Source organism: Pseudopipra pipra, chromosome 3, assembly GCF_036250125.1.
Source record: "Pseudopipra pipra isolate bDixPip1 chromosome 3, bDixPip1.hap1, whole genome shotgun sequence".
Classification (NCBI taxonomy): domain Eukaryota; kingdom Metazoa; phylum Chordata; class Aves; order Passeriformes; family Pipridae; genus Pseudopipra; species Pseudopipra pipra.
In genome coordinates, this window is record NC_087551.1 from 91163630 (window position 1) to 91173010 (window position 9381).

Sequence of the window (9381 nt, forward strand, 5' to 3'; positions counted from 1 at the left end):
GAAAAAAAAACCCACAAAAACCACCCACACAAAGAGTTAAGTAACGCTGGATATAAAAATTATCATCATGCACAAGACACAAATACTTTGTCTGCTAGTTGACAAGTCAATTGTTTTGCTCTGTGGCTTCACAGATGATGATGCAAAGTGGATTTGTGGTGTAATAGCTGATAAAATACAATTCCCCTTTCTATTATCTTTTAAAAGAAATACACAGCAACCTCAAGTTACTGTGAGCCAATGGGAGAAGGATGGTTGGAGAGGGCATTACAAGAGCCAGAGCTCATTTCTAGCCTCAGTTTTGACCTCTGGACGCATGTATTGCTTTTGACTTCCTGAGTTAAAAAATGGAGGTATCTGTCTGTCTCTTGTAAGTATTGTGATCTGTTTATTCAAAATATTCAAAAAGTGCCAAATTACAAATGGTAATGTGTAGGACACTCTGTTGTTTATGAAAATACCATAAACAGTTTATTAATGGTTTTGATTTATTGCCAGGATTTATCTCTTGTCCCCCAAAAGTCTGGTTCACACACTACGTATACAACAGAGAAAAGCTGAAATCTGATGATAGGACAAAACAACTTTAGTTTAAAAAACACCCAGGAGAATGGAGGAAAGGCTAGATTTTGACAGTTTCTGTGAGTTCAGCAGAAGCACAATTACAATTTGCAATAGAGCGGTATTGACTCTAGAGAGGAACTGATAGCGTTCCTTATTGCCAAAAGAAAATGCCAATGCTACCAAAACCCATTAAATGCTTGCAACTTGGAATCAAGGATACTTTGGTGCGTGTGTATGTGTACATACGCGTGCGCTCGTACAGAGAATTTTTTCTTGGCTTCTGTGTGCTTTTTACGGGCACTTGCTTATCCTGCGATTTGCCAGAAGTAGCCAGGAGGATGCATTAATCCTGTTTGCTGTTGCAAGACTGTCGAACAGATGATTTCTGATGCTCCAACAACGTGATGGACTTTTCAGAATTTTCCAAGTTTCTGAGCAGAGTCTCTAGCCGCCTTTTGATTTTCTTTTGATCTTCAATGGCACATCCGATTACCACAGACTGAAATTTCTGATCGATGGGTCCTGCCGGCACGTCGGACGTGCACGCACCGTAAAGTGATATTAAGCGCATTTTGGCGTCTTCCAGATCATCTAGAAGTTTATTGACGATTTCATCAATCATCTTTGTGGCATGCAGTAGGGATTCCTGCTGCTGGGCATTCCGGATGGTTTCTACAGAAACCTCCACAGTGAGGGTTCGGCCCATCAGGCGATTAGCAGTCAAATTAAGTTCTTCTCTCTCACCTAAATTGAAAACAATAAAGTATCCTTGGTTACAGGCAAATACGCTCTTGTGCAAATAGCATCATCAAGACACTCAAACTGCTGTAACTTAGCAATAAACAACGTTTGTTTAAGTAAGTGACAATCAACAAGATTTCCAGAAGCCAGAAATGAGCTTTTTGCATTTGCCAAAGTCCTACTCATTTGATAGAAGCCAGTGTCTTCTGATTTGAAATGAGGCATTAAGCTCTACTAAAAATGTAAGCAATGCTGTTCTACTGCTGACACAATGCTTACTGTGTCACATTAAAGCAAAGTGTACAATATTACCAGGAAACATTCATTAACAGAACTGGCCTTCTGTGCCAGCCACACTGAGGGAGAGATTTAGACAATATCCCAGAACACCATAAAGGGAAAACTAGAGACCATGAAAAAAAATGGTTTTCTATTTTCTGAAAACATAGGTTCTTTTCTAAAATATGGACACAACATATTTGACATGTAGGCTCTTGAAGACCAGCAATTTAAAGCACCTAATACTAGGTTTAGGGAATATATTTAAAGCCAAATATCATACAACTACGACAATGATCTTAATCATCAGGTTCTTCCAGGCTGTACACTTTGTAACCTGTCCAGTAGTCAAAATCATTAAAATGCTGGGGTTTCAACTATATTAAATCATGATAATCAACGTCTCTCCCTCTGCTGAGCTATAGTAAGCCTGATTTTGAAAATATATCAGTGAGCTGAGTATGAGCTTTCACATATACAGTAATGACATTAATGGTAGTTCATCTGCCTAAACAGCATGAATTTACAGTTAAGGGGATCTCAGGGAAATGGGTGGCCCTTAACAGCCTCAGCTGGCTCCAGTGCTGCACCTTTACTGGCAGCAAGGAACCATATCGAGCTGCTTCCCAAGGGACAGGCTGGTTTGACTTTGGGTCAGTTGGAGGGTATGGCAAAGCAGCTTCTCACCTTCACTGATGTGCCTCATATCCTGGCTGTTTTGTATATTGTGGATCATTTCTAGCAGGATTTCTTTCTCCTGTTCCATAGCAGATGCTGCGTCACGGAAAGCCTCTACCCTGTACATGGTTGAACCAAAAAAAATGTTTAAATAATAAAATAGCTGTTCATCTATATAGCTGCCAAAAACTTATTTTTTAAACTTCAGCTTAAAGAAGTACAGTCATTTCTTAATTATCCATGAGCCAGACTCCCTCATTTCACTACCTTTTCCTGTATCTTAACTTCACTTTTCAAGACTCAGTATAGTTTTAAAAAACAAACAAATGGAGGGGCAAAACAAAACAACAGTAATTCAATCAGCCTGCAATTATTTATTTTACTGATAGTGCTGTTCTGTCCTATTCCACGGTTAATCTGGATACCGAGAGCCTTATGGTCCTACAACCATGTAGCAGAAGTCCTTACAGCCAACTGGCAATTATTATCAGCTGCTTAACCAGAAGGGAAATGGACCGAGTCCATTGGGGAACTTGGCAATGAAAGTGGCAGCTGCAGGGAAGGAGGCAGCAAAGGGCCCTGGCTGCCGGTGGTGCCCCCAGACCAGCAGTGCAGAACCCACGTGATCCACCTGCAAAGCAACAAACACTCAGAAAACTGAAATGCCGCCTTGCAGCCGAACAACCCCTTTCACAAAGGAGAAAACCCTGTGAGTGGGACAAAGTTCACACACTTTTATTAATGTGACAAGGGCTTCCCCAACAAGTGGTGTGCCTTGGTCACTGGGAGAAGAAACTGGACTTCCTGTCCCCACTGTCACTGGTGCTTTCCATGGAGCAATGCTCCATGAAGTGACTCATAGAGGGAGGAAGCTTCTGTGGGAGCAGCTCCTATTTCTGGGCATGCAGAGAAGCACGTCAGTCAGTTCCTCCTGAAACCAGACCCCTACTCCAGTCCTGTTCTCTGTGCTGAAACTCACATGTGATGCAGTGAGGGCAAGGGGAAAGTCCAATGGGAACTGCTGTCCCTGTAATTACTGGATCTCAAGTAAGCTGTGTGGTTTGGTGCCTATGGTCTGCCCTCCTCGTGGCACAAGGCACAGACGCAGCTCTCCATGGGCAATGTGAAAATGCCACATGAGAAATCTGAGTCCAATTCCTTAATTCATGTCTTATTCTCAGCCACAGTTTTAAGGAGGGGGCTTTTGTATTCAGCTGAGTAATACAGAAAAGAACATCTGGGAACTCTAATGCAACACTTTGAAGACCAGGTACAAAAGAGGGAAACATCCCACTCCCTTGGCTTTTCCCTGAAGACTTGAGGGTAGGGGCTTGCAAAGGACTTGCCGAGCTGAAACTGGCTGCAAGAGCTGCACCAAAGCCATCAACTCTGCATTCCCACGCCCCATGGAAAAGCAGAGGATCACGTGAACCTGGCTGACAGTTTCAGACACTTGCAGCACACAGCTGAGGAGGTCTAGCTGCATCACGAGAATCCATCCATCTATCCTGAAATGTTTATCAAACCTGGCCAGAAAAGGAGAAACAAACCAAAACATTGTTAAGTCTCTTTGGTGCTCTGTGCTCCTCAACATTACTGAGTACTGCCCAGAAACGGTGCTGCCTCTGCAGAAAAAGGTGTATCTCTTGAGACAGGCACAGAGCTGCTGCTCCTTTGTCACAGGCTGGCTGAGGACAGGTAACTTCGGAAAAACAGCAGGAAGAGAAAAGAAGGTGAAAGAAGGCAGAAGAATGGGAGCTTTTGGGGATATAAATAGTCATGCTTCACATGCAGCCTGCTCATGAAATGGTTCTGTTTTACAAAATATTTTGCCTAATTTAGTCAGTGAAAGCACAGGCTTCGGGCCTTGGCTTTAATGTTCACTCTGAGGAGGAATGGGAAAAGTTAATGCAATGCAAATTCTTGCCGAGAGCAAATGCTTTTAATTATTATTTTGGACTGGTTAGTAAGAGCAATGAGGAAGGTGGAGTCATTTCATACTTCAGATGTCTTCACTTTATAATTTAGGAAGTCTAGCAAAATTTTCATAATACCTTGCCATGCCTTTTTAAAAAATAGTATTTTCACAACTGAAAAAATGTGGTTGGTGGAAAGCTGTAAATAAAAACTTTGAAGTGCAGAATTTAGTTTTTAATAGTGTTTTTAAATCAGATTCTGTATATCATTGCATTGACTTAAAAACTATAAAGTTCTGCCTTCAGTAGACAGATCAAACTGTGATTTCCACAGGCTTTCCTGGGTCCTAAGAAGAATGTGGAAAAACTGCATTGCAGAGATGTATCTTGAATTGGTACAGTTCTAAAGAGAGTGCCTAAAATATCACTGCTCCCAAAAGCCAGCTTGGTATGTGAGGTAGGACCTAAAAGCCAAATTATCAGAATTAATGTTGTATACTGAAAAAAACCCAAAAACAAACAAACAAACAAAAAATACAAAACCAAACCCATAGTTTACCAACTAGAACTTTGATTTACGTTAATTTACAGAAAGTTCATAACCAAATCTTAAGAACTATTTTATTTGCAATAACTGCTTCTTCAGAATTATTTTTACCATTTTTTCAACTGCAATATAGAGTGCAACACAACAATGGGACAGGGTCATTTCAGAACAGCGCTCTAGTAGGAAAAAAAAATGAAAAGGAAACCACATACATCAACCTCCGGAAAATAATGCTCCAGAGAAAATACTGGGTGGCTTTACCAAGGTGAGAGACCCACCATAGCCTCAATCTGTTTCGCTGCCCTGGCTTGTAGCAAGGCCTCTGCCTGTCTCTGTGCTGGGGTGGGTCCCAGCGACTCCCCAGCTACAGGCCAAGGAGAGACCCTGGCCTGGCAGGGACTGCACACCTTTCCCTCCTTACTTGTTGCAAGAGTGTCAGGACCACACCTTGCAGTCAGCTCTCATAACTTCTTTCCTAAAATGTGTCTTAACTTCACAGATTTCTTTAAATCTTTACTTTCTTTGTGCAGGGCACCAAAAAAAAAAAAAAAGAAAAAGATTGGAGGAGAAACTTCTAACAGAGGTGACTGCTCTAGGAAGGAGTGGAAAAACAACCCAAGTCTCAAAGAAACAACCAGCCAAAGAATAGAAGGTAAAGAAAAGAGAACACAAAATACTCATATTCATGCCTAGTTATCAATTATTTCAATGCAGCAGCATGGTCTTTTTCTAACAGATGAAAACATCCAATCATATTTTTACTTGGAGTGTATTTGTCACTTTGAACATCAACTAAATAGCCCATCCATTACCTAAGACTGAAGAATACATTCCTTACTTCTGATTTTCCTCGTCCAAGAGCAATTAGCTGTGCAGTGCCTTTCTTTGCTACATACCATTTATATGAGCAGAGCATTCCCCTGAGGAACAGGTGGACCAGCCTGTGCTTTTGTTTCCAGATGAGAAACTCGACACCTGCTTTCTTAGGACAGCTGCAATAACTCTGTCCTTTAAACTACTGACTGACTTAAACAGCTCACTGTTAAAGCCCATGTGCTAGAGGTGCAGATAAGTTTTCAGAGGAAGTAAGAAACATCTGAAGCTGCTTTTTTCCTGAAATGGAGCTGAGCACACTAAACAGAGACAAAGCAGGGGCTTTCACTCTGCCATCCTCAGGTGCTTCAGCTGAATGTCCATTCCCAAGTGAGCAGTCCCATGAACACAGGCATGAACAGTGGGGGAATATGGTTGATCCGAAGGAGAACAAGAAAAGTACGAAAAATTAGGTTAAAAAAACCCAAAATCAGAAAGAGTCTGACTTATGTATCATCACACCTAGAACTACGTGTTCGCTTAACCACCAGAACACAGTGACTCATACACAAGAGACTCTGGTCCCCCTTCCAGCTGCTCCCGAGATATCTTGGCAGCCAGGGCAACATGAAGGTCCAAGCTCTGGCAAGGGGCACGTGTGCCACCTGCCCCCCTTGCCACCCCTGCCTGGGGCACTCACTCCCCGGCAGCCAAATTAATTCCCCTTTCCTGCTCACTTTCCAAGCAGAAGAAAGCCCCTCCACAAACACCTATCAGGGAGGTACAAAAATACCCCATTACTGTTGGAAAATAAGCCCTTACAAAGGAGGGAAAGAGAGGAAAAGGAAGGCTGTTCAAACTGGAGCATTTTACAATGGCTTCAAACAGAAAGAAGGTGGATTTATATATTAGGAAGAAATTCTTCACTGTCAGGACGCTGAAGCATTGGAACAGGTTGTCCAGAGAGACTCTGGACTTTCCATCCTTGGAGGTGTTCAAGGCCAGGTTGGATAGGGCCACTTGGTCTAGTGGAAGGTGTCCCTGCCACAGAAGAGGGTTTGGAATCTTTGAGGTCCCTCCCAGTCCAAATCATTCTTTGATTCGATGATTTCCAAAGGGATGAAAGTTGCTTCAGAGTTTGTCTGACCTTAAGCAACTTGAGAACTGAGGATTGTTGAGGGGTTTAATTAAAGACCGTAGTTCACTTTGACAAATTTTCACTTATATTTACAAGCAACATCTCAAGGGTCTATAGTTAAACCAAACCAGCTGGAGAATGAAGAGGTTTGGAAGCTTTTTCTCCTGTCATTCACATAACTTTGAAGTGAGGCACATTGATTAGCTGTGCCTGATAAGACTTGAGTGACTTCTATCAAATTAGTTTGACTTTTTTTAATGGCTATTCTGCATTTAGAACTATGCCTGTTTGAAAGACTTGAAAATTTAATTGGAGGTTTAATTTCTGGCTAACCAAACTGTCTGCTTTGTTTCAGAGTCACTCAGCAAATTTAAAACACATTTTTGCATATTCTGATGCTCATTTTGTGATTATATATTCATCATGCACTAGACCTGCAAGTAAGCAGGGAGACTTGTTTGCAGACTGGGATTTTGTTTAGTCAAATACAGAGAAGTCTGTGAAGGACTTCAAGGAGATTTAATCAAGCTAAGTGAAAGGCTAATATAACAGCACATCAAGTCCACTCCTGAATAATGCAAAGTAATGCAGGCAGAAAGGGGAAAATGCAACTCCTGCATCCCACAGAGCTCTTTTAATTACAGGAAAGTCCTAGAAACATTCTGGGTGGTTCTGTGAAAGCCGTTGATCAATATGCAGCTGTAATGAAGGAAAGGGTGTGTTGAAACAGTACCAGAGGAGGTGAATCAGTGGCATCCTGCACATCTATCCACCTCAGAAAGGACACTGTGTAATTAAGCAGAGCTGAGAGAACAAGGAAGATGATTAAAGGTAAAGAATCATCTCTCATGAGGCCAAACTGGGAAAAAAAGTCAAATAGTATTATTTATGGAATGTCAAATTTTCAAGCAGAAAAAGACATGTCTTGGCACAACGATGAAATTCCTATAGCATCTGCAATAACTTCGGAAAAATACACCTAAGCTTCAGAATATGATGCTGTTCACATTTTAGCTACAGGATTTAATACACCCCAGAGAGGAGGTGGACATGTACACAGGTAACAACATCCACAGCTGAACAAGTAAGTGCAAAGGGCGGTTTGGAAGACACGAAGGCTCACACGCCAGCATTCAGCACTGCAGCTTGAAGGCTTGCCAGAGCCTCCGAAAGCCCGAAAGACACCCCGTTTTATCTTCGGATTTCCTGCATCTTCTTATAAAACACCTGCCCGACAGATGCGGGACGGGGGCGACAGCTACGACCCACCGCGGGCTCGTACACGCCGTGTCACAGCACGCAGCCCATCCCCTGCCTGCTAAAGACTCCCCAAACCGGGAAGCGTAATAAATCCAAAGCTGCCCTTGGCACTTTCTCTGAAAAATGTCTGTTTTCATACATTCATATAATATTCCTATTTTCGTGTATTTCCAGGCCACGCTAGTTCACCTTAGAACGGCAGCTCCCGTTTTTAAACTTCGCCCCCGATAAGGGGGGACCCTTTTCCCTCGGACCCCTCAGGAATCCTCACCTCCCCCTTGCCCAGCCCCGCCGGGGGAGGGCTCCGCGCCCGCCGGCGCCCCGCGCTGCGGAGCCACCGGCTCGGTGCCAGACGGCTCCGGCTCCCTCCCAGCGCCCGGCCCCGGGCCCACCTGAGCTCCAGCTGGTCCAGGTTCTCGAGCAGGCGGCTGGAGCGGTCGGCCATGGAGGTGGAGCGGTAGAAGCGGCCCCGGAGCTGCCCGCCCGACTGCTGCTGCTGCGGCTGCTGCTGCGCCCCCTCGCTGGCCTTGGCGCTGATCCTGGCCTGGGCCATCCCACCCGCCCGCTGCCGCCGGCGGAACCTCGCTGCGGCCGCTCCCTCACCGCGTCCCGCAGGCGGCGGCGGCGGCCGAATGCCGGCACCTCGCTCATGGCCAAAGAAGGAGCCGCCCCGCCGCCGGCCCCCGCGGCCACCCCGCCCCCGCGCCGGGCCCGCGGGCACCGCCTCACGGAGCGCGGCAGGGCCGGGCCGCGCCGCCTCGCCTCGGCCGACACGGCCTGGGGGCGACGGAGTCACGGGCTGGGTAAGGCTGGAAGGAGCAGCAGTGGGTCATCTGGTCCAACCTCCCTGCTCAAGCAGAGGCATCCTACAGCACATGGCACAGGATTGTGTCCAGATGGTTCTTGAATATCTCCAGTGAGACTCCACAACCTCTCTGGGCAACCTGTTCCAATGCGTGGTCAACTGCCCAGTAAAGAAGTTCTTCCTCATATTCAGGTGGAACTTCCTGTGCATCAGTTTCTACCTGCTCTTGTCCTATTGCTCAGCACCAGCGAGAAGAGCCTGGCTGAGAAGACCCATTGATGAGGTTCCCCTCTCAGTCATCTCTTACGCTGAACACGCCCAGTTCCCTCAACCTTTCCTCGTAAGAGAGATTCTCCAGTCCCTTGATCAGCTTAGTAGGTCTCCACTGGACCTGCTCGAGGAGCTCCATGTCTCTCATGTCTCTGTCCCCAGCCGACTTTGGGGTGGCTCAGCAGGACCACACACCACCTCCCCCCAGTGAACATGGATCGAGGCCGGCTGAGCTCATCAGCGAGCAGGGCACAGACGGCCCACGTGTAAGGATGAGACCTGCAGCAGGACGAGTGTTCCCTGTTGTCACCAACACCGCAGTGTCACCCATGCCCTGCCCCAAGCGGGTGCCTGGAGCAGTGCCCAGCCA

General features: G+C 45.4%; 1 protein-coding gene across 1 annotated transcript; it reads right to left on the reverse strand.

Moving 5' to 3' along the window:
- Positions 1-368: 368 nt before the first annotated feature.
- Positions 369-8658, reverse strand: BAG2 (BAG cochaperone 2). Its single transcript, XM_064650308.1, has 3 exons — positions 8329-8658; positions 2272-2381; positions 369-1308 (listed from the first exon to the last, which is right to left on the reverse strand). The coding sequence occupies exons 1-3, from the start codon at positions 8487-8489 to the stop codon at positions 908-910; spliced, it is 672 nt and encodes a 223-aa protein (XP_064506378.1). The 5' UTR covers positions 8490-8658; the 3' UTR covers positions 369-907.
- Positions 8659-9381: the final 723 nt, after the last annotated feature.

Excerpts from the sequence above, each read along its gene's own strand:
- BAG2 (XM_064650308.1), bottom strand. The coding sequence starts at position 8,489 with ATGGCCCAGGCCAGGATCAGCGCCAAGGCCAGCGAGGGGGCGCAGCAG. Across the intron at positions 2,382-8,328 it reads CTGGACCAGCTGGAGCTCAG|GGTAGAGGCTTTCCGTGACG; the intron begins GTGGGCCCGGGG and ends AACCATGTACAG. Across the intron at positions 1,309-2,271 it reads TATGAGGCACATCAGTGAAG|GTGAGAGAGAAGAACTTAAT; the intron begins GTGAGAAGCTGC and ends TTTTCAATTTAG.